We start from the raw sequence: 23,504 nt of genomic DNA, 5'->3' as shown, positions 1-23,504 counted from the left end.
GAAGGATGAGAAGAAAGAGGGGGTTGATCTATAGATAGGTACTTGGGGCTAAAGGAAGTAAGTCTTTTTGTTTTTAAATAGACTAGAATATGTCTAAGTTCAGAGGGCAAGGGCTACTAGAATGGGAGAGGTTTGAGGGGAAGGCTCTCATAATTGCAGAAAATAGGAAAGATTTGCTAACTGAGGAGAATGATAAAGTTGTTCAGCAGTGTTGAGGGCTGATTAGTTTGGTAATACTGAATCGATATGATTCAGGCCTGCTGTAGGCTCAGAGAGCCCAGTACTTGGATTTGTCCAGAGTTGTTACTTGGCCAGGTTAAGTTGGGCAGAATGATTGTGCAAGGGAGTTTAGGATCTTGGCAGGATTGGTTGAAATGATATACAGTAGATACTAGGCTGAATAGGAAGGGAAGTATAAAGTCATGGAGGGACAGAGCTAAGGAGAGGGATCAGTGAGTGAAAGTTCCCAAGAGGCTGAAGAAAAGATTTTTTTGTTGTTGTTTTTGAGACAGAGTTTTTGCTCTTGCCGCCCAGGCTGGAGAGCAATGGCACAATCTTGGCTCACTGCAACCTCCGCCTCCTGGGTTCAAGCGATTCTCCTGCCTCAGCCTTCTGAGTAGCTAGAATTACAGGCCCGCACCATCACATGTGGCTAATTTTTGTATTTTTAGTAGAGACGGTTTTTCACCATGTTGGCCAGGCTAGTCTCGAACTCATGACCTCAGGTGATCTGCCTGTCTTGGCCTCTCAAAGTGCTGAAATTACAGGTGTGAGCCACCATGCCTGGCCATTGGGTGTGTTGTTTTTATGATTTCCTTTTTTCGTCACTGTTAGCTTATTAGTATACACTTTTGTTTTTATTTTAATTTATTTAGTGGTTGCTGTAGGTTTTACAATATGCGTCTTTAACTTCTTACAGCCTACCTTTAAATGAATCATACCCTTAACATGTAGTGTAAGAGTCACACAAGAGTATATTTCCATTTCTTTCTCCTATCTTTTGTGCTATTTTTGTCATACATTTTACTTCTACATATGTTTAAAAACCTACAGTGTATATATTTTTGCCTTAAACAGTCAATTATCTTTTAAAGAGATTAAAAATTTTAAAATGTCTTTTTTTTTTTTTTTTTTGAGATGGAGTCTTGCTCTGTCACCTAGGCTGGAGTGCAGTGGCGCAATCTCAGCTCACTGCAACCTCTGCCTCCCGGGTTCAAATGATTCTTCTGCCTCAGCCTCCCTAGCAGCTGAGATTACAGGTGCATGTCAGCATGCCTGGCTAATTTTTGTATTTTTAGTAGAGACGGGGTTTCGCCATGTTGGCCAGGCTGGTCTTGAACTCCTGAGTTCAGGTGATCTGCCCCCCTCAGCTTCCCAAGGTACTGAGATTATAGGCGTGAGCCACCATGCCTAGCAAAAAAAGGTCTTTTATATTTACCTTCATTTTTACATTTCTGGTGTTGTTTATTCCCCAATATAGATTCATTTTTGTTTTTTGGGTTTTGTTTTCGTTTTTGTTTTGAAACAGGGTCTTGGCTGGGCGTGGTGGCTCATGCCTGTAATCCAAGCACTTTGGGAGGCCGAGGCAGGTGGATCACCTGAGGTCAGGAGTTCAAGACCAGCCTGGCCAACATGGCAAAAACCCATCATTACTAAAAATACAAAAATTAGCCAGGCGTGGTGGCTGGCACCTATAATCCCAGCTACTCAGGAGGCTGAGGCAAGAGAATCGCTTGAACCCGAGGGGTGGAGGTTGCAGTAGGCTGAGTTTGTGCCACTTCACTCCAGCCTGGGCGAAAGCACAAAAACTCCATCACACCAAAAAAAAAAAAAGATTTTACTTTGTTGTCTTCTGGCATGTATGGTTTCTAATAAGAAAACTACCGTAATTCTTGTTCTTACCTTATATAATGCCTTTTTCTGGCTTCTCCTGGAACTTTATTAGTGATTTTCAGCAAATAATTATGATGTCTTTGATATGGATGGTGGTTTTTTTTGGTTGTTTGGTTTTTGAGATGCAGTCTTGCTCTGTCGCCCAGGCTGGAGTGCAGTGTGTGATCTCGGCTCACTGCAACCTCCGCCTCCTGGGTTCAAGTGATTCTCCTGCCTCAGTCTCCCGAGTAGCTGGGATTACAGGTGCGTGCCATCATGCCCGGCTAATTTTTGTATTTTTAGTAGAAACGGGGTTTTGCCATGTTGGCCAGGCTGGTCTCGAACTCCTGACCTTAAGTGATCGGCCTGCCTTGGCCTCCCAAAGTGCTGGGATTACAGCCGTGAGCCACTCAGCGCCCAGCATTTTTTTTTTTTTTTTTTTTGAGACGGAGTCTTGCTCTGTCGCCCAGGCTGGAGTGCGGCAGCACGATCTCGGCTCACTGCAACCTCCGCCTCCCCGGTTCAAGCAATTCTCCTGCCTCAGCCTCCTGAGTAGCTGGGATTACAGGCACCTGCCACCATGCCCAGCTAATTTTTGTATTTTTAGTAGAGATGGGGTTTCACCATGTTGGTCAGGCTGGTCTCGAACCCCTGACCTCGTGACCCACCCGCCTTGGCCTCCTAAAGTGCTGAGATTACAGGCGTGAGCCACTGCGCCCAGCCTTTTTTTTTTTTTTTTTTTTTTTTTGAGATGGAGTCTCGCTGTTGCCATGCTGGAGTGCAGTGGCGTGATCTCAGCTCACTGCAACCTCCGCCTCCCGTGTTCAAGCAATTCTCCTCCCTCAGCCTTCCAAGTAGCTGGGACTACAGGCACATGCTACCACATCCAGCTAATTTTTGTATTTTTAGTAGAGGTGAGGTTTCACCATGTTGGCCAGGATGGTCTTGATCTGCCCACCTCAGCCTCCCAAAGTGCTGGGATTATAGGTGTGAGCCACTGTGCCCACGTCGTTCCCCCCCCCCCAACCTTTTTTTTTTCTTTTGAGGCACAGTAACTCTGTCATTCAGGTTGGAGTGCAATGGCGCAATCACAGCTCACTTCCCCACTAAATGGAATATAGTTTCATCCCTGTGAAGTGGTGAAAGTAAAACCAGAACAACCTAATTTTGACCTTGTGACTAAGTTAGGAACCTTCATTTCGAAGAGTAGATCAGCTACTACAGCTCAAAGGATCATTTCTTCCCTAGGGAATAATTCTGAATCATCTCATTTAAAGGATTTTATTCTAAAAACAAAAACCTATTTTCTCCTTTTTTGTTTTCTTGCAGTAAATTAGTAGTAGTTTCAATTTTGAATAGTCTGGACAGACGAATTAACTTATTACTTCTTCTGCTGTAGGCTCTTCGATACTTGGCAGAATGCCGTGCAAACAGAGAAAAGATGAAAGGAGAACTGGGTATGATGTTGAGCTTACAAAATGTTATACAGAAGTAAGTACAATAGACAGTGTCTCATTTATTTATATACTTACTTATATTACTTACTTACAGGGCCTCACTATGTTGCCCATGCTGGGTTCAAGCGATCCTTCCACCTTGGCTTTCCAAAGTGCTGGAATTATAGGCATGATTACTACTATTATTGGAATACTATGTTTTAATGTCCTGTAGTTAACTGTTTTTAATCATTTAGCTGGCTGAGGGAGGAGAACCGCTGGAACCCCGGAGGTGGAGGTTGCGATGCGCCGAGATCGTGCCATTGCGCTCTAGCCTGGGCGACAGAGCAAGATTCCATTTCAAAAAAAAAAAAAATTTCAATTTTAGGTAGAGAAAAATTACAAATTAGTCACGAAGTAATTTATTACTGTAGGAAAATGGTAAAACTGTGGAACTATAAAATAAGAAAGTTAAGATGGTGCTGGTAGAGGCATTTAATATTTCATACATGCTGGGCATGGTGGCTCATGCCTGAAATCCCAGCAGTTTGGGAGGCCAAGGCAGACGGATCACTTGTGGCCAGGAGTTCAAGACCAGCCTGGCCAACGTGGTGAAATCTCGTTTCTAGTAAAAATACAAAAATTAGCCTGGTGTGGTGGCACGTGCCTATAATCCCAGCTACTCGGGAGGCTGAGTCAGGAGAATCACTTGAACCTGGGAGGTGGAGATTGCAGTGAGGTGAGATCCCACCACTGCACTCTAGCCTGGGCAACAGAGCGAGACTGTGTCTCAAAAAATAAAATTTATATAACCATTGTTGCTGATCTCTCATCTGTAACTGCTTTGTTTATCTAAGTAGACAGAAGCTTGTGTGACTCTGTAATATAGTTTTGTAGTAAATTCTTAAGTTTATAATTAAAATAGTGCGAGTAGCCTCAGTAGCTATACTGGCAATCATAAGCATGCTTACCCCCACTTTGCACATTGTTAATATGAATATGAATACTTGGCTATTTCTCCCCTCATCCTGTTGCTGCTAATGTGGAAGCCACTAGAACTGGTTTATAAGAGAATTAAGCCCTAAAGCCCTAAGGAATCCATTGGATATAATGGATTATCTTCTGTGCAATGTATCTGGAATGGTTTCAGCTCTATACTATCCTTGGAGTAATTGAGAAAATAATAACTCTGGGTTTTTTTGTTTGTTTGGTTAGTTTTTTGAGACAGGGTCTCACTCTGTTGCTGAGGCTAGAGTGCAGTGGTATGATCATGGCTCACTGCAGCCTCAACCTCCCAAGCTCCAGCTATTCTCCCACCTCATCCTCCCAAGTAGCTGGGACTACAGACATGTGCCATTATACCTGGCTAATTTTTAAATTATTTTGTAGAGACATGGTCTCACTGTGTTGCCTAGGCTGCTGTCCTGGGATCAAGCAATCCTTCTGCCTCAGCCTCCCAAAGTGCTGGAATTACAGGCATGAGCCATCACACCCTGCCCAGATAGTTGTGTGTTTTTTTTTTTTTTTTTTTAAATGGAACTAAATTCTTTTACAGGACCTCAGTTCAGAAAGGATGCTAGAGAAGTGATTAGTCAGAGGGATAGAAGCAGTGATTAACCAGGAAGAGGAGCGCTGGCTTAAGGATGACAACAGAAGCATCTTCCTTTTTTTTCTGAAACGGGTCTAGTATGGTAATCAATAGCAACATGTGGCAATTTAAATTAATTAAAATTAATGGCAGGGAGTGGTGGCTCACACCTGTAATCCCAGCACTTTGGGAGGCAGGTGGATCACCTGAGGTAGGGAGTTCGAGGCCAGCCTGGCCAACATGGTGAAACCCCATCTCTACCAAAAATATAAAAATTAGCCAGGTGTGGTGGCGGGCACCTGTACTCCCAGCTACTCAGGAGGCTGAAGCAGGAGAATCGCTTGAACTCGGGAGGCAGAGGTTGCAGTGAGCCAAGATCGCACCACTGCACTCTAGCCTGGGCGACAGAATGAGATTCCCTCTCAAAAAAAAAAAAAAAAAACTAATAATAATAATAATAATTAATTAAAATTAAAAACTCAGCTCCTCAGTCACATTTGCCATATTCCAAGTGTTTAGTCATGTGGCTAGTGACACTATTTCCATCATCTCAGAAAGTTCTGATGTAGAGTGCTGCTCTAAAATTTTTCTTTTCTTGTCTTTTTTTTTTTGAGACCAGGTCTCAATATGTCACCTTGGCTGGTACGATGTTAGCTCAGTGCAACCTCTGCCTCATGGGCTCAAGTAATCCTCCTGCCTTAGCCTCCTGAGCAGCAGGGACTTAGGCCATCATGTCCTGCTAATTTTTTTTTTTTTTTTGAGTCTCATCCTGTTGCCCAGGCTGGAGTGCAATGGCGCGATCTTGGTTCACTGCAACCTCTGCCTCCTGGGCTCCAGCAGTTCTCCTGCCTCAGCCTCCCAAGTACCTGGGATTACAGGCACCCACCACCATGCCCGGCTAATTTTTGTGCTTTTAGTAGAGACAGGATTTGACCATGTTGGCCAGGCTGATTTTGAACTCCTGACCTCAGGTGATCCGCCCGTCTCAGCCTCCCAAAGTACTGGGATTACAGGCGTGAGTCACTGCGCCTGGCCTAATTTTTGTATTTTTTTGTAGAGATGGGGTCTCGACATGTTGCCTAGACTGGTTTCGAACTCCTGGACTCAAGTGATCCTCCTATCTCGGCCTCCCAACATGCTGGGATTACAGGTGTGAGCCACCATGCCCAGCTGCTCGAAAATTTCTTTTTTTTTCTTTTTGAGACAAAGTCTCACTCTCACCCAGGCTTGAGTGCAATGTCTGTGATCTCAGCTCACTGCAATCTCTTCCTCCCGGTTTTAAGCGATTCTCCTGTCTCAGCCTTCTGAGTACCTGGGACTACATGTGTGTGACACTGCACCCGTCTAATTTTTGCATTTTTAGTAGAGACGGAGTCTCACCATATTGGCCAGGCTGGTCTCGAACTCGTGGCCTCAGGTGATCCACCTGCACTCGGCCTCTCTGTAAGTGCTGGGATTACAGGGGTGAATCACCACCCCTGGCCTGCTCTAAAATTTCTTTGCTTAACTGCCTCTAGGGCTTTTTTTGTTTTGGATTATTTTTGTTTCATGGACTATTTTCCTAACAGATTTTACTGGCGAATTACTAAGTCAAAGATGTAAATATCTTTGTCTTTGTATCCCTGTTTTCAAATGATACCTATGATGCTTTTACCAGCAGTTGCCTTTTTCTGTCTGTTTGTTTTTTGTGAGATGGAGTCTCGCTCTGTAGCCCAGGCTGTAGTGCAGTGGCGCGATCTCGGCTCACTGCAACCTCCGCCTCCCGGGTTCAAGCGATTCTCCTGCCTCAGTCTCCCAAGAATCTGGGACCACAGGTACGTGCCACCACGCCCGGCTAATTTTTTGTATTTTTAGTAGAAATGGGGTTTCACTGCATTAGTCAGGATGGTCTCGGTCTCCTGACCTCATGATCCGCCCACCTCGGCCTCCCAAAGTGCTGGGATTACAGGTGTAAACCACCGCCCCGACCCGACAGTTACCTTTTTATTAGATTTTTCCAAACATTGGGATAGTTTCTTGACATCATAGTTCTCCTTCCCTGTTTAATTTGAAATCAACTTTAAAAACAATTTAAATGTCTGTGTTGAGACTGTTAGAAAATGGATGGTTTGGGTGGGGACATAATTCCACTGAAATTGATGTGGAAAACTTTTCACTTGGAGTTTTCTGGTGAGACACTTTACATTAGGTTCTTTTTTTTTTTTTGAGACTGAGTCTCACCCTGTCACCCAGGCTGTAATGCAGTGGCCCAATCTTGGCTCACTGCAAGCTCTGCCTCCCGGGTTCAGGCCATTCTCCTGCCTCGGCCTCCCGAGTAGCTGGGACTACAGGCGCCCGCCACCACGCCCGGCTAATTTTTTGTATTTTTAGTAGAGATGGGGTTTCACCGTGTTAGCCAGGATGGTCTCAGACTCCTGACCTTGTGATCCACCTGCCTCGGCCTCCCAAAGTGCTGGGATTACAGGTGTGAGCCACTGCGCCTGGCCTTACATTAGGTTCTTAAAGGGATTAATGGCTGGGCGCCGTGGCTCATGCCGGTAATCTCAGCATTTTGGGAGGCCGAGGCGGGCGTATCACGAGGTCAGGAGTTCGAGACCAGCCTGACCAACATGGCGAAACCCCGTCTCTGCTAAAAATATAAAAATTAGCCAGGCATGGTGGTACGTACCTGTAATCCCAGCTACTCACGGGGCTGAGACAGGAAAATCGCTTGAACCCGGGAGGTGGAGGTGGCAGTGAGCCAAGATTGCGCCACTGCACTCCAGCCTGGGCGACAGAGTGAGACTCTGTCCGCTCCCTCCCCCACCCCCGCCGAAAAAAGGATTAATTAGTATATTGCCTTAATTGGCTAAGAACTACTGTTACAGTTTTTTTGTTTTTTTTTTTTCTTTTTAATAATTTCAACTTTTATTTTAGATTCAGGGGTACATGAGCAGGTTTGTTACATGGGTACATTGCTTGATGTTGAGGTTTGGGCCATGAATTATCCTGTCACCCGGAGAGAGAGCGTAGTACCCAACAGTTGGTTTTTCAACCCTTGCCCCTGTCTAGTCGTTCCCAGTGTGTGTTGTTGTCATGAATTAAAGGTATATTTTAGGTGTGATTAATTTTTTTTTTTTAATTGATCATTCTTGGGTGTTTCTCGCAGAGGGGGATTTGGCAGGGTCATAGGACAATAGTGGAGGGAAGGTCAGCAGATAAGTGAACAAAGGTTTCTGGTTTTCCTAGGCAGAGGACCCTGCGGCCTTCTGCAGTGTTTGTGTCCATGGGTACTTGAGATTAGGGAGTGGTGATGACTCTTAAGGAGCATGCTGCCTTCAAGCATCTGTTTAACAAAGCACATCTTGCACCGCCCTTAATCCGTTTAACCCTGAGTGGACACAGCACATGTTTCAGAGAGCACCAGGTTGGGGGTAAGGTCATAGATCAACAGCATCCCAAGGCAGAAGAATTTTTCTTAGTATAGAACAAAATGGAGTCTCCTATGTCTACTTCTTTCTACACAGACACAGCAACAATCTGATTTCTCTATCTTTTCCCACATTTCCCCCTTTTCTATTCGACAAAACCGCCATCGTCATCATGGCCCGTTCTCAATGAGCTGTTGGGTACACCTCCCAGACAGGGTGGCTACCGGGCAGAGGGGCTCCTCACTTCCCAGAAGGGGCGGCTGGGCAAAGGCGCCCCCCACCTCCCGGACGGGGTGGCTGGCTGGGCGGGGGCTGCCCCCCGCCTCCCTCCCGGATGGGGTGGCTGCCGGGCGGAGACGCTCCTCACTTCCCAGACGGGGCGGCTGCCGGGCGGAGGGGCTCCTCACTTCTTAGACGGGGCGGCTGCCGGGCGGAGGGGCTCCTCACTTCTCAGACAGGGCGGCTGCCGGGTGGAGGGGCTCCTCACTTCTCAGACAGGGCAGCTGGGCAGAGACGCTCCTCACCTCCCAGACGGGGTCACAGCTGGGCAGAGGCGCTCCTCACATCCCAGACAGGGCGGCGGGGCAGAGGCGCTCCCCACATCTCAGACGATGGGTGGCTGGGCAGAGATGCTCCTCACTTCCTAGACGTGATGGCGGCCGGGAAGAGGCGCTCCTCACTTCCCAGACTGGGCAGCCGGGCAGAGGCACTCCTCACATCCCAGACGATGGGCGGCCAGGCAGAGACGCTCCTCACTTCCCAGACGGGGTGGCGGCCGGGCAGAGGCTGCAATCTCGGCACTTTGGGAGGCCAAGGCAGGCGGCTGGGAGGTGGAGGTTGTAGCCAGCCGAGATTACGCCACTGCACTCCAGCCTGGGCAACATTGAGCACTGAGTGAACGAGACTCCGTCTGCAATCCCGGCACCTCGGGAGGCCGAGGCTGGCAGATCACTCGTGGTTAGGAGCTGGAGACCAGCCCGGCCAACACAGCGAAACCCCCTCTCCACCAAAAAAATACGAAACCAGTCAGGCGTGGCAGCGCGTGCCTGCAATTGCAGGCACTCGGCAGGCTGAGGCAGGAGAATCAGGCAGGGAGGTTGTAGTGAGTGGAGATGGCAGCAGTACAGTCCAGCTTCGGCTCGGCATCAGAGGGAGACTGGGAAGAGGGGAGAGGGGAGAGGGAATTACTGTTACAGTTTTTATGCAAAACAGAAAGATAATTTATGTTTTAGTATTTTAATATTTTTTGTCACTCTTGCTTCATTAAGCATATTAAACAGTTTTGAAATAATCCAGGTTTTCAAAAAATGTATGACAGTTATTGGATGTTTTATTATGTGTTATGATTCATTTTTTAGTTGATGCAAAACTATTGACAATGGAAAGGAGTGACAATAATACAGTTTTTCTTTCTTCTTCTTTTTTTTTTTTTGTGACGGAGTCTTGCTCTTGTTGCCCACGCTGGAGTGCAATGGCATGATCTCGGCCCACTGCAACCTCCGCCTCCTGGGTTCAAGTGATTCTCCTGCCTCCACCGCCTGAGTAGCTGGGATTACAGGCACCCACCACCACACCTGGCTACTTTATTTTATTTTATTTTATTTATTCATTTTTTCTTTTTGAGAGGGAGCCTCATTCTGTCACCCAGGCTGGCGTGCAGTCGTAGGATCTTGGCTCACTGCAACCTCCATCTCCCAGGTCCAAGTGATTCTCCTGCCTCAGCCCCCTGAGTAGCTGGGATTATAGACGCCTGCCACCACGCCCGGCTAGTTTTTGTGCTTTTTTAGTAGAGACGGGGTTTCGCCATGTTGGCCAGGCTGGGCTCGAACTCCTAACCTCAGGTGATCCACCCACCTCAGCCTCACAAAGTGTTGGAATTACAGGCATGAGCCACTGTACCTGGCCCTGTTTTTTTTTTTTTTTTTTTTTTTTACCTTAAATTCATAAGTTTCTCTAATCATTGTCTCTTCATGCTCTTTATAACTTGTTCTTGGTTAATATTTAAAATATCTGAGAACTGCAGTGACTTTTCAATAAACTCTAAAATAGCTATCAATAAAAATGCTGAGGCAACTAGTACAAATTAGTCCTTTTGATAGCTTTCTGTAACACACGGCTAAAGTCACCCAAAGTAACTTATCTCTGTGGTCAACAGTGGCTCAGAAAAGCACTTGATATAGTAATTGAGTGTCTGGAATACTGTCAGATTATCACCCCTGGAATTAAAGCTCTAAGTAGCTAGAACATATACAATCTGAGTATCAGAAATTGAAGTATTCCTACTCATTCACTAAATAACTTGCAAACATTTTTGTTAGGTTCTATGGAAGGTACAAAAAGGATACCTTCCTCCTCTTAAAGAGTTCATATACTTATAAAAGAAATAGAAAATTAAGATCAGTAGTATAAGTACAAGCATAGTACTCTGAATGCAAAGGGAGAATTGGGTTATTAGGTAGAGGCATTATATAGAAGGTGTTGGTCAAGCTGAGCCTTCAAGCATTGAAATAAGAGTTGGAAAGCCTGCAGTCCGGGTGAAGCTCTTCCAGCTGAGGAAAGACCTGAACAAAACTTAAGGGTAGAAAGCATTCTAGAACAAAGAACATATAAAAATGCATGGTCTTTGTAGGAGATGGCCAAGTGTCATAGTCAACCCAAAGAATAATAGAAGGACAAAATGAGCTGATGGAGATAGCCAAATGGGGCCAGATTTTAAGGCCTTGAGTGTACATTAAAGGGTTTGGACTTAGTTGAGCCCATTGATAGGTGAAATGAGGATTCTTTTCTTACAGTTACATGTACTTACTCTTTGTTCAGTTCCACTAATAAGAGCCATTAGACTGTGCTGTCCAGTATGGTTAGCCACTCACTCTGTTTGGCAATTTAAATTAATTAAAGGTAAATTAATTTTTTTTAGTTGCACTAGCCACATTTCAAGTGCTCAGTAGCCTCATGTGAGTGGAGAGTGCAGCTATAGGACATTTCTATCATTGCAGAAAGATTATTGGACAGCACAGTCCCCTAGATGTTGATGTGAGGATCTGTAGTAGGATTTAAAAGCTTAAGAATGAAAACTTTTGTTAGAGCTGTGGTTTTATGATAAACACATAATTTGTAATATGTAAAAAATGTAAATTAAAAAATTGGTTTTAACATACAAAGAAATCTTGAAATTAGTTGATAGTATGAATGATCCTTTTCAAATTTGGTTTCTCCTTTTGGATTTTTATATGTTGTATTTTCTTAACAGTCAAGGTACTTTCAAATTGAGAGTTGAATGTTATAATACAGGAACATGTTACAACCTGATCTTGTTAGTTGATTTTGTATTTGATTATTTTTATTAAACATGTGTGGTTTTTTTTTTTTTTTTGAGATGGAGTCTCCCTCTGTCGCCCAGGCTGGAGCCCAGTGGTGTGATCTGAGCTTGCTGCAACTTCTGCCTCCTGGGTTCAAGTGATTCTCCTCTCTCAGACTCCTGAGTAGCTGGGATTACAGGCATGCGCCACCACACCCAGCTAATTTTTGTATTTTGGTAGAGATGGGGTTTCACTATGTTGGTCAGGCTTGAACTCCTGACCTCAAGTGATCCACCTGCCTTGGCCTCCCAAAGTGCTGGGATTACAGGCATGAGCCACTGTGCCTGGCCAAATGTGTTTTTATACCTCTATAGTGTTGGATTTTGAATCTCAATGAGCCACGAGTTTAAAATGAAATTAGAAGATTATTATAGACAAGATGCTTTTTCTACATTATTGATTATTCTAGGATTCACTGCTATTGCTTTTAAATTGAACAAGGCATTAGAGTAAAAGAAACAAGGCTCCTTTTAGTGGAGAAATAAAATTACAGAATCAGTAGAAGTGACAAGACTAATTATATATGTGTTTCTTTTCAAGAACTACAACTCCAGGAGAAACAAAACTTCTGGCCTCTGAAATCTATGACATTCTTCAGTCCTCCAATATGGCAGATGGTGATAGTTTTAATGAGATGAATTCACGTCGAAGGAAAGCTCAGTTTTTTCTGGGAACTACAAACAAACGTGCCAAAACAGTGGTTTTGCATATAGATGGCCTTGATGATACGGTAAGGTCTGTTAGATGGGAAAGAGAAATCATGTTTACTGAATAGTTTCTTCAGTGCCACTTGCTAACAGTCTTTGAGAATAAATCTCGATATCAGTATTTTACTGATAAAAAGGGTCATTTTGTGCTAAAGAGGTCAGTTAATCATAGGATATAAGAATTTAAAATATGTATGTCCCTAATAATAGAACATTGAAATATATGAAGTAAAACTTAGAGAAATGGGGAGAAATAGAAAAATCCACAGTTAGAAATAGAGATTTTAACACAACTCTGTCAATACAGGAAGCATACAGAAAATCAGTAAGAATATAGAAGACTCAAATAATGCTATCAACCAATTTAACCTAATTTTAATTTAATTTAATTTTATTTTTATATATTTTTTGAGATGGAGTCTCACTCTGTCACCCAGGCTGGAGCACAGTGGTGCAATCTTGGCTCATTGCAACCTCCGCCTCCTGGGTTCAGGTGTCTCTTCTGCCTCAGCCTCCCGAGTAGCTGGAATTACAAGTGTGCACCACCATGCCTGGCTAATTTTTGTGTTTTTAGTAGAGATGGGGTTTCACCATGTTGGCCAGGCTGGTCTCAACTCCTGACCTCAGGTGGTCCGCCTGCCTCAGCCTCCCAAAGTGCTCGATTACAGGGATGAGCCACCATGCCCGGCCCAAAGCATGTTCTTTGAGCACAGTGAATGCAAATTAGAAATCAGTAACAGAAAGATATCTGAAAAATTTCCCCCACATTTGTAAAACTAAGTGACACATTTCTTTTTTTTTCCTTTTCTTTTTTCAGGGACAGGGTCTTGTTCTGTGGCCCAGGCTGGAGTGCAGTGGCACAATCATAGTCTACTGCAGGCTCGAACTCCTGGGCTCAAGTAATCTTTCTGCCTCAGCTTCCTGAGTAGCTGGGACTGTAGACATGTGCCACCATGCCTGGCTAATTTTTAAGTTTTTGCAGAGATGGAGTCTTGCTGTGTTGCCGGGTCTCAGACTCCTGGCCTCAACCAATCCTCCTGCCTCAACCCAGCAAAGAGCTCGGATTACAGGCATGAACCACTGCACCTAGCTAAATAGCACATTTCTAAAGTAATCTATGAGTCAGTAAATAAAAGAGAAATTAGCATTTTGAACTGAATAAAAATAAAAATGAAAGTGAACTGAATAAAAATGAAAGTGTAGGCCGGGCATGGTGGCTCACACCTGTAATCCCAGCACTTTGGGAGGCCAAGGCGGATGGATCATGAGGTCAGGAGTTTGAGACCAGCCTGGCCAACATAGTGAAACCCCATCTCTACTAAAAATACAAAATTAGCTGGGCATGGTGGTGCGCCTGTAGTCCCAGCTACTCGGGAGGCTGAGGCAGGAGAATCGCTTGAACCCAGGAGGTGGAGGTTGTGGTGAGCCGAGATCGCGCCACTGCACTCCAGCCTGAGTGACAAAGTGAGACTCCGTCTCAAAAAAAAAAAAGAAAAAAAAAGTGAAAGTGTAATAAAAGTGAAAGTGATACATACATGAAAATGTAGCTGAAATTTGTTGGAAGTAGTTAAACAAAGTTTAAAGTGGAAATTCATTAGCTCCAGATGCCTAACTGTTTATATACAAAAAAGAAAGGGTATCAAGTCAGTGACTTAAGCTTCTACCTTAAGAAAATAGAAGCAGCTGAAGGGGATCACTGGATCCCAAGAGTTCAAGGTTATGGTGGTCTATGATCGTGTCACTACACACTCCTGCATAGGCAACAAAAACCCTGTCTCAGAAAAAAAAAGAAACTAGAAAAAGAAGAACAAATTAAAGCCACAACAAGCAGAAGAGAAGAAACAAGAAAGATCAGGGAAATGAAAAACAATAGAGAAAAACCAATGAAATCAAAAGCTGGTGTTTGACCTGATTGTTAAAATTGATAAGCCTCTAGTCAGACAGATCAAGAATAAAAGAGAAAAGTCATAAATTATCAATATCAGAAATGAGAGAGGATACCACTATAGATCCTACAGACATCAAAAGGGTAAGTGAGGGCCAGGCACGGTGGCTTATGCCGGTAATGCCAGCACTTTGGGAGGCTGAGGCAGGTGGATCACTTGAGGTCAGGAGTTTGAGACCAGCCTGGCCAATATGGTAAAATCCCATCTCTACTAAAAATACAAAAATTAGCCAGGTGTGATGGTGCAGGCCTGTAATCCCAGCTACATGGGAGGCTGAGGCAGGAGAATCGCTTGAACCCAGGAGGCAGAGGTTGCAGTGAGTGGAGATCACACCACTGCACTCCAGCCTGGGTGACAGAGCACAACTCCATCTCAAAAAAAAAAAAAAAAAGGATAAGTGAATATTTTAAATACCTTTATGCCAATAAATTTCATAATGTAAATGAAACAGGTTTCATGAAAGACACAGATGACCGAAGCTCACTCAAGAAGAAACAGATGACCCAATTAGTTGTATATCTGCTAAAGAAATTGAATTTGTAGCTAAAAGTCATGCCATAAATAAAACTTCAAGCCCAGATAGAAGCATGTTTTCTAGTGTCTGGAAATCATTGGTTTTTAAATTTTTTTTTTTTGAGACGGGGTTTTGCTCTTGTTGCCCAGGCTGGAGTGCGATGGCACAATCTCGGCTCGCTGCAGCCTCCACCTCCTGGGTTCAAGTCTTTCTCCTGCCTCAGCCTCCCAAGTAGCTGGGATTACAGGTGCCCGCCACCACACCCAGCTAATTTGTTTGTATTTAGTAGAGACAGGGTTTCGCCATGTTGGCCAGGCTGGTCTTGAACTCCTTACCTCAGGTAATCTGCCTGCTTTGGTCTCCCAAAGTGTTGGGATTACAGGCATGAACCACTGCAGCCGGCCTTAAATTTTATTTTGTCAGCTGGGCACAGTGGGTCACGCCTATAATCCCAGCACTTTGGGAGGCTGAGGCAGGTGGATCACAAGGTCAGGAGTTCAAGACCAGCTTGGCCAACGTGGTGAAACCCCGTCTCTACTAAAGATACAAAAAATTAGCAGGGTGTGGTGGTGCACGCCTGTAATCCCAGCTACTCAGGAGGTTGAGTCAGGAGAATTGCTTGAACCTGGGAGGTGGAGGTTGCAGTGAGCTGAGATTGCGCCATTGCACTCCAGCCTGGGCGACAGGGCGAGATCCCGTCACACACACAAAAAAATTTTAATTTTGTCTGTATTTTTAGTTGTTTAATTCTAGAGGCTAAATCTGGTCCCTGTTAATCCATCTGGACTGCAGCTGGAAGTTCCCCTGAAGTTACCTTGCACAGAGATAAGTTATATAACTTTACATATTTAGGGGTAGCAGTTGGTAGATTACCACTTACCTCTTTAGCAATGCCAGGTAGATTATATTAGATTATTCACAGCTTTTTTCTTTTTCTTTTTTTTTTTTGAGACAGAGTCTTGCTCTGTCCCCCAGGCTGGAGTGCAGTGTCGTGATCTCGGCTTACTGCAACCTTTGCCTCCCAGGTTCAAATGATTCTCCTGCCTCAGCCTCCCCTGTAGCTGGGACTACAGGCGCCCGCCACCATGCCCATCTAATTTTTGTGTTTTTAGTAGAGACGGGGTTTCACCATATTGGCCAGGCTGGTCTCGAACTCCTGACCTTGTGATCCACCCGCCTTGGCCTCTCAAAGTGTTGGGATTACAGGCGTTGAGCCATGGCGCCTGGCCCACAGCTTTTTCTAGTTGTGTTTAGGTGCTTAGGCTCAGGATATGGGGTTTAGTAAATAAGCCTTCCATATGCATATTGTCAGACCCCAATCAGTCCACAGCTATCTTACTGGAAGTGGGGTCACAAGACAATTTCTAGAAAGCAAGTTCTGATAAAGGTAAATTGATTCACTGGAAGATCTTAAGATATATAAAATATCTCCAATACCATGTGTTTAATTTTAATGAATAAGAATAATATAGTTTCTTTTTAAAGCTAGCACAAATCAAGTAATAAAACCCTGCAAAGCACACACAAAAATATAGGCTAGCCAGGTGTGGTGGCACATGCCTGTAATCTCAGCTATATGGGAGGCTAAGGCAGGAAGATTGCTAGAGCCCAAGAGTTCAAGACCAGCCTAGTCAACATAGCGAGATTCCGTCTCAAAAAAAAAAAAAAAAAAAAAAAAGAGCAGAAACCAAACAAACAAATATATAGGCCAATATATAGTAAAAACATGATTACCAAAGTCCAAAATGAAATATTAGCAAGTTAATTCTAGTACTGTACTATCATGTTAACTTTTTTTGGTGACATAGCCTGGCACTAGTGGTAAGTTTATTCCATCGATTCTCTCATTTGTTTCTGACAGCACAGAGAGATGTATATCTTCTTTCTTTCTTTATTTTTTTTGAGGCAGAGTCTCACTCTGTCGCCCAGGCTGGAGTTCAGTGTGACACAATTTTGGCTCACTGCAACGTCCACCTCCCAGGTTCAAGCAATTCTCCTGCCTCAGCCTCCCAAGTAGCTGGGATTAAAGATGCCCACCACCATGCCCGGCCAATTTTTTTGTATTTTTATAGAGACGGGGTTTCACTATATTGGCCAGTCTGGTTTTGAACTCCTGACCTCGAGTGATCTGCCTGCCTTGCCCTCCCAAAGTGCTAGCTTATAATAGAAGGGGAAGTTGAGTTTAGAATGGTCAAATAACTTAACTGTTTACTCTACCTATGTAACTTTAGCTTAGTCAACATTTTTTGGATTAGGTAGTGTGACTTCAGAATTGAACTCTTTTTCGAGACAGAGTTGCTCTTTTGTCCAGGCTGGAGTGAGGTGGCGTGATCTCAGCTCACTGCAACCTCCACCCCCTGGGTTCAAGTAATTCTCGTGCCTCAGCCTCCCAAGTAGCTGGGATTACAGGCACCCACCACCACGCCCCGCTAATTTTTTTGTATTTTTAGTAGAGACAGGGTTTTGCCATGTTGGCCAGGCTGGTCTTGAACTCCTGACCTCAGGTGATCCACCTGCCTCGGCCTCACAAAGTGCTAGGATTACAAGTGTGAGCCACCGCTCCTGGCCCAGAATCGAACTTTTAATCACAATATTATAATTTCCTAGAAACAATCTAGTTTTATCCTGGATTTGTAAATATGATTTAACATAGTGAAATATTTTAGTATAATATCAGTAAGTCAATAATTTGATAATTTGCTATTGATATAGCTGTAAATATAGAAAATCCAGGAGAATGATCTGAAATTTCTTAAAAATATTTTAAAAATCCAGTGACATTATTAAATATATGGAAATCAGTTACTTCTTAAAAGGAGAAAAGTAGTTTTACTCTCCCAAACAAAACAAACAGCTAGGAAGAGTGCAGGGGTATTTTTTCTTTTTTTCTTTTTGTTTTTTTAAACTTAATGACCAGTGTGATAGTAGCAAGGGTATTCTTAATAAGAAAATACAAGACTTAATAAAAAAAATTAAAGGTCTTCAGTATTATAAGAAGACTGGAATAAATGGAATGAAATGCCTGTTTCTGAAAGTTTGTAAGGATGTTAGTTCTTCCTAAATTTGTGGACTTAAAATAATGCCAATCAGTCTGATGATTTTGGAACTTTATTTCCCGATCTGAAAGTTCACATGGTAGAATGTACTAATTTTTACAATAAAAAGGAGCGCCTAATGTTAGGCATTATTTTAGATACCAGGGATACAGCGATGACCAAAAAGCAAAACTTTTTGCTCTCTTGGAGCTAGCATAGTTGGAGGAGGCAGGCAATAAGCTTGCTAAAAATGTGTTAATTTATGTTAAAATAAAGATAAATTAGACTTATGAATCTCGTTTCTCACTGTTGCATGTGGTTGGCATTTAGTACCAGACTCTACCTGTGGTAAATCAGGCAAGTTGTTTTTCAACTTTTCACTTTCCTCACATTTAAAATAAGGGATCAGATTAATAGTATCCTAACTTATATATATTGTGTGAGCTTTACTTCACTTTCAAGTTTACCTGGTGTTGAATATGTGGAAGAGATAAACATGGTGCTATTTGGCACCAATCCTCTAAGGGGCTTCACCAAATGCAGGCCCCTGCAGAGCAAGGTCCAGACACGGTGCACTAGATGAGCCCACTGTGGGCCTGTGCTGTGCCACAGACTGACGTGTCCCAGGTCTCCCTGAGTAGTGTTGAAATGCAGAAGTAGGGAGATGAGCAATGGTGTGAGCAGTTGTTTTGAAGGATGTGGAAATAAGGTTGAAAACTGGATATAGTCTACAGATTTGGCACGTGGGTCAATTGCAGATTGACCCCTCAGAAATATAAATCAAAACTTGGTCTCAATACAGAAATCAGAAAATGTAGAGAGTGTGATTTGGTGTGTGGGCCAGAGGTGGAGGGAGCTATGAGGAGAAAATGCAATTACTTTTTCCATTTTCACTTTGGATCTTGTATTGAGATGACCACTTGATGGTCAAGTGGATATGTCTGACAGACAAATAAGAAAGTCATATTGGAGTTAGTAATGTTAGTGATGGCTAAAGTGATGAGAATAGTCTTCTGAGGTTTGAAGCAGAAAGAAAATCAGTTTAGGAACTGGACTTTGGAGTTAAGGTGAGACAAAGCTGGAATAATCAGTGGGAAAGTGGAAGACCAGGATAATGTAGTACCCTGCATTGAGGTATTGAAGGGTACATGTTATATTGTGTTTTGAAGAGTATTAGGAAAATGAGAACCACACAGAGGATATGTCTAACCCTTGAGAATGCAATAGTAACCATAAGAATGCCATAAATGGATGATGCAGTGATATTTGTAATACCAGGTGATTTAAGGAATAGTGACTTAAACACTGAATGCTCACTAATTCTAACTTCAGTCTATTGGAATTTATCCCTGGAGATTTTTAGGCTAGCGTGTGGATCATAAACCTTTTCTTTTCTTTTTTCTTTTTTTTTTTTTTGAGATGGTGTCTTGCTCTGTCGCCCAGGCTGGAGTGCAGCGGCATAATCGCAGCTCACTGCAACCTCCGCCTCCCGGGTTCAAGTGATTCTCCTGCCTCAGCCTCCCGAGCAGCTGGGACTACAGGCACACGCCACCATGCCCAGCTAATTTTTGTATTTTTAGTAGAGATGGGGTTTTACCATATTGGCGAGGCTGGTCTTGAACTCCTGACTTCATGATCTACCCGCCTCAGCCTCCCAAAGTGCTGGGATTGCAGGCATGAGCCACCGTGCCTGGCCAAACCTTTTCTTTATAGGACCAGAAAGTAAATATTTTTGGCTTTGTAGACCATGATGGTCTCTGTCATAACTACTAACTCTGCCTTAGCGTGAAACTAGCCTCAGATAATATGTTAACAAGTGGGTGTGCTTGTGTTTCAATAAAACTTAGTTACAAAAACAGCTGGTGGACTATAGTTTTCCCCACCCGTGAGCTAGAAGAACCTCTGCTTTTCTGCTTTTTGGTATTTTTTCCCCCTGTGTTGTGTTCTGCTTTATTTAAGATGTAAATTAACATTGGCTAACTTCTTTCTGATAAAAAATTATTAAAACTACATATTAGTATTGAAGCTTTAAAAATTTAGCAGGAATTACTATTCTGTTGATCCTGTAAAATTTAAAAAATTTGACTAAGCACTCCCCCACTCTGTGCCCTGAAATAAGATGGTAAAACTGAAATAGGTCATTTGCTCTCTTCCCCCCTCCAAAATATAGCTTGGTTTTCGCTGATTTATTACCTTTTATTTACCTGTTTTCATAACAATTTGCTTTTACTTTTTCAGTCTCGGAGAAATCTATGTGAAGAGGCTTTGTTAAAAATTAAAGGTGTTATTAGCTTTACTTTTCAAATGGCTGTTCAAAGGTGTGTGGTGCGAATCCGTTCAGATTTGAAAGCTGAGGTAAGTATTTTAAAAAGGCTGAATATGTTTGAGATTACAGGTAAACAAATCAATTTCAAAATTGTTCCTTTTTATCTTGGCTTAGGCTTTGGCATCAGCAATAGCATCAACCAAGGTTATGAAAGCTCAGCAAGTTGTGAAAAGTGAAAGTGGAGAAGAGGTAAAAGTTGTATTTAATTTTCTTTATATCCAACTCACTCTCAATTATTTTTTATGGCTAGCAGATTGCCAGTATTTCTAAATTAATAGTGCCAAGTATGTAAGGATGTGCTGTTTCTTGGTTAACAGTTAACTGTTTTAGAAATATAGAGAGATCTTTTGTGGATATCAGAGTCTGCTCTTGCTGATTTTACATGGAAATAAAGGATATGTGTCTTCCTTGCATTTATTTTTAAACACTTTCTTCCTAATCTTAACTAATCTTGACAATCCAAAAAATAAAGGTGTAACCACTGGGCAAGTAAATAGGGTGAAAATCCTTGTCTGTTGCTACTCTTTTCACTAGCTTTGTGATGGGGGAAACAAATATACCTTGAGCTCATTTGGGTTCCCATCTCATAGATGGGAGGTTCCATGGCTATCCAGTGGCTGCAGTGGCTAGACACTTGCTTTAGTCATTATTATACAGAGAGAGGTTGCTCATTTACTCCTAGAATTTCAGCAGATCAACTTCTGAGTTCTTATTTGTACTCTGCTTACTCCTTTCTGTATTGACACAGTGCTCAGCAATTGGGCCTACTGTCATGTAAGAGGAAAATTTACCCTGAGAATAACCACGGTAATTAGAATAAGGAGTAAAGTTGATTTTGTAATAACTCTCAATATTTTCTGTATCAGATGTTGGTCCCATTCCAAGATACTCCTGTGGAAGTTGAACAGAACACAGAGCTACCTGACTACCTGCCTGAGGATGAGAGTCCCACAAAGGAACAGGACAAAGCGGTGTCCCGGGTCGGCTCACACCCAGAAGGTGGAGCTAGCTGGCTTAGCACAGCTGCAAACTTTTTATCCAGATCATTTTATTGGTGACTTCACTTTTGGGCTCAAGGACTGTGTGAACCAACAAGGGGCCAGTTTTCCATTGTTGTGGTGAACTGTCAAGTGCAATTTGCAATAAGTTATCATGAAAAGTTTTTAGATTACATGATCGCATATGCTGCATTTCACATTTTATTGGACATTTTACCCCACTGAGTGGTAAAAAGGACAGAGGCTACAGATGGAGTTGCTTTGTTTATGAAAGTATTTTGGTTTGTTTTCTTTCATTTAATTGCCTCATATTTAAAAACCATGGGTCCACTGTTAAAACCACGTGTGTATGTGCAGCTTTACATTTTATTTTACATGAAGCATGTGATTAGGAAAACTCATTTTCTTCTCAAGCCTCAGGACCTACCTGAAGAGAAGTTTTCTTGTAGCTCAAGTTGTGCATGAATTACTGAATATTTTACTGTGCTTTTCTTCATGAAGGGTACATGCTTTGTACTCTTCACTGAAAGCTGAAAACATTTCTTGTTACCGTCTTTTGTGCCTTTTTATTTTGCCAACCGTGTTTATAGAAAGGACATTACTAATGACATTTTGCAGATTAAAAACATTCATTTGAACACAGTAGTCCCCTAGAAAAACAACTCTACAAAAATTTTGCAGCCTTATTCATTATAATTTTAATAAAATTAACACAAAATCAGTCAAGAAGGAAACATGTATATTAGTGAAGTGTTTTTGGAGACTGTTTGAATGTGACCAAATGTGGTTCTAGTTGACTTCTTTTCACTTTGGCTTATATCAATTCTTGAGAGTTAATGTGATCATGATATTGCAAACAACTATAAATGGTCTCTAGGCCTTACTTTGTGATTATACGTTATCTCCGGCTAGAAAAAAATAATGGTAGTAAAGAAACTGACAAACTGAAAATAAGAAAACAAAAATCAAATGCCTATAATACCATAATGCCAGTTTGGTATAGAGTCCAACTTTAAAACATGAATTGCTCGACAGAGTTCTATTCAGTAGGTGTTTCTTTGTATTGTCTTTTGTGAATTTATTATGAAAATGCTGCGTTGTGTTGAATGAAAAAGACCCAAATTACTGCTTATGAAGAAATAAAGCCAGCATTGATCACTTAATCCTGTTTCTCATGTCCAGCCAGAAAAAAGAACTTCAGTGAAGGTAAGATAAATAAATACATACACATATGTTTTTTTGGTAGATAAGTGCTAATTACATATATGTAATGCTTTATTAAATTTCTGAAATATTTGGAAACTAAAATTTTCTTTTTGGAAATTAATAAATCCAGATACATATTAATGTTGATATGAGTAAAAACAAATAGGAAGAAATTGAAATTTCTTTTCATCAACATGTAGAGCTGCTATTTTACTATTTGGAGAATATGATGTGAAAATTGGACCTCAAAGGGTTTCCTTGTGTTTTCATTGTAAAATACCATCATCAGTGAGAGTCTTGAGTTCACTAACATTGTCACCTTCTGGAGAGAGAGTTAATGGGGGGCATTGAGGATGATATTTTTTTACATGTGTTTGGTTTCTGATTCAAGTGACACGCACAAACTGAAAAAAAAAAAACAAAAAAACAACAATAACTTTCAGGGCACCTGCTGCTCTAAATGCATAATATAACTTGCTGCCAGAACCAGATGTGTTTAAAAAAGAAAATAAAACCATCTTCTTTCTATAGCCATTAAAGCAAACTTTACTGTTCTAACAAATTTGTATTTTATTTTGCATTGCCACACATCTGCTTATTTAAAAACTACATCCCTTTGGTAGTAATGTTTCAGGACAAGTAGGTATTACAGCTTGGTGTTTGTGTGTTCTAATTCTAAGAGTTCTTTATTCCAGATCATATAGAGTAGTTAAGACAACTGTAACAGCATTTTTTGAAATACATTGTAAAATAATAAAAGGTAACATAATTAAAATCGAGTGGATATTATATACTTGTGGTATAAGCATTATTGATTATTTGTTTTTAAATTTTATTTTAAGTTCTGGGATACATGTGCTGAATGTATCATAGGTATACATGTGCCATGGTGGTTTGCTGTACCTATCAACCCGTCATCTAGGTTTTAAGCCCCGCATACATTAGGTATTTTTCCTAATGCTCTCCCTCCCCTTCCCCCCACCCCCTGATATGCCCTCGTGTGTGATGTTTCCCTATGTTGATTACTCTTAAGCCTGTTTGTACACACGTTGCCTGGCACACTTTCCCAGTTCCCTGCAGTTGTGCTACCTGACTAATTCCCATGCA

At 42.2% G+C, this 23,504-nt stretch overlaps 1 protein-coding gene across 2 annotated transcripts in view; it reads left to right on the top strand.

Annotated features, from left to right (window-relative positions):
- The window catches only part of ARMC1 (armadillo repeat containing 1), a 31,707-nt gene extending 8,521 nt beyond the window's left edge, over positions 1 to 23,186 (top strand). For both annotated transcript variants that reach the window (XM_519788.8, XM_063816330.1), the window contains exons 3-7: positions 3,272 to 3,363; positions 12,206 to 12,395; positions 20,106 to 20,222; positions 20,308 to 20,382; positions 21,060 to 23,186. In XM_519788.8, coding sequence (XP_519788.2) covers positions 3,272 to 3,363; positions 12,206 to 12,395; positions 20,106 to 20,222; positions 20,308 to 20,382; positions 21,060 to 21,251 — 666 coding nt within the window. In that variant the 3' untranslated portion in view covers positions 21,252 to 23,186. The remainder of the gene's footprint in view (positions 1 to 3,271; positions 3,364 to 12,205; positions 12,396 to 20,105; positions 20,223 to 20,307; positions 20,383 to 21,059) is intronic.
- Positions 23,187 to 23,504: the final 318 nt, after the last annotated feature.

The sequence above is a fragment of the Pan troglodytes genome, chromosome 7, assembly GCF_028858775.2.
Source record: "Pan troglodytes isolate AG18354 chromosome 7, NHGRI_mPanTro3-v2.0_pri, whole genome shotgun sequence".
Taxonomy (NCBI): domain Eukaryota; kingdom Metazoa; phylum Chordata; class Mammalia; order Primates; family Hominidae; genus Pan; species Pan troglodytes.
Note: the sequence above shows the minus strand (reverse complement) of the source record. Positions and strands in the feature narration are given on the sequence as shown.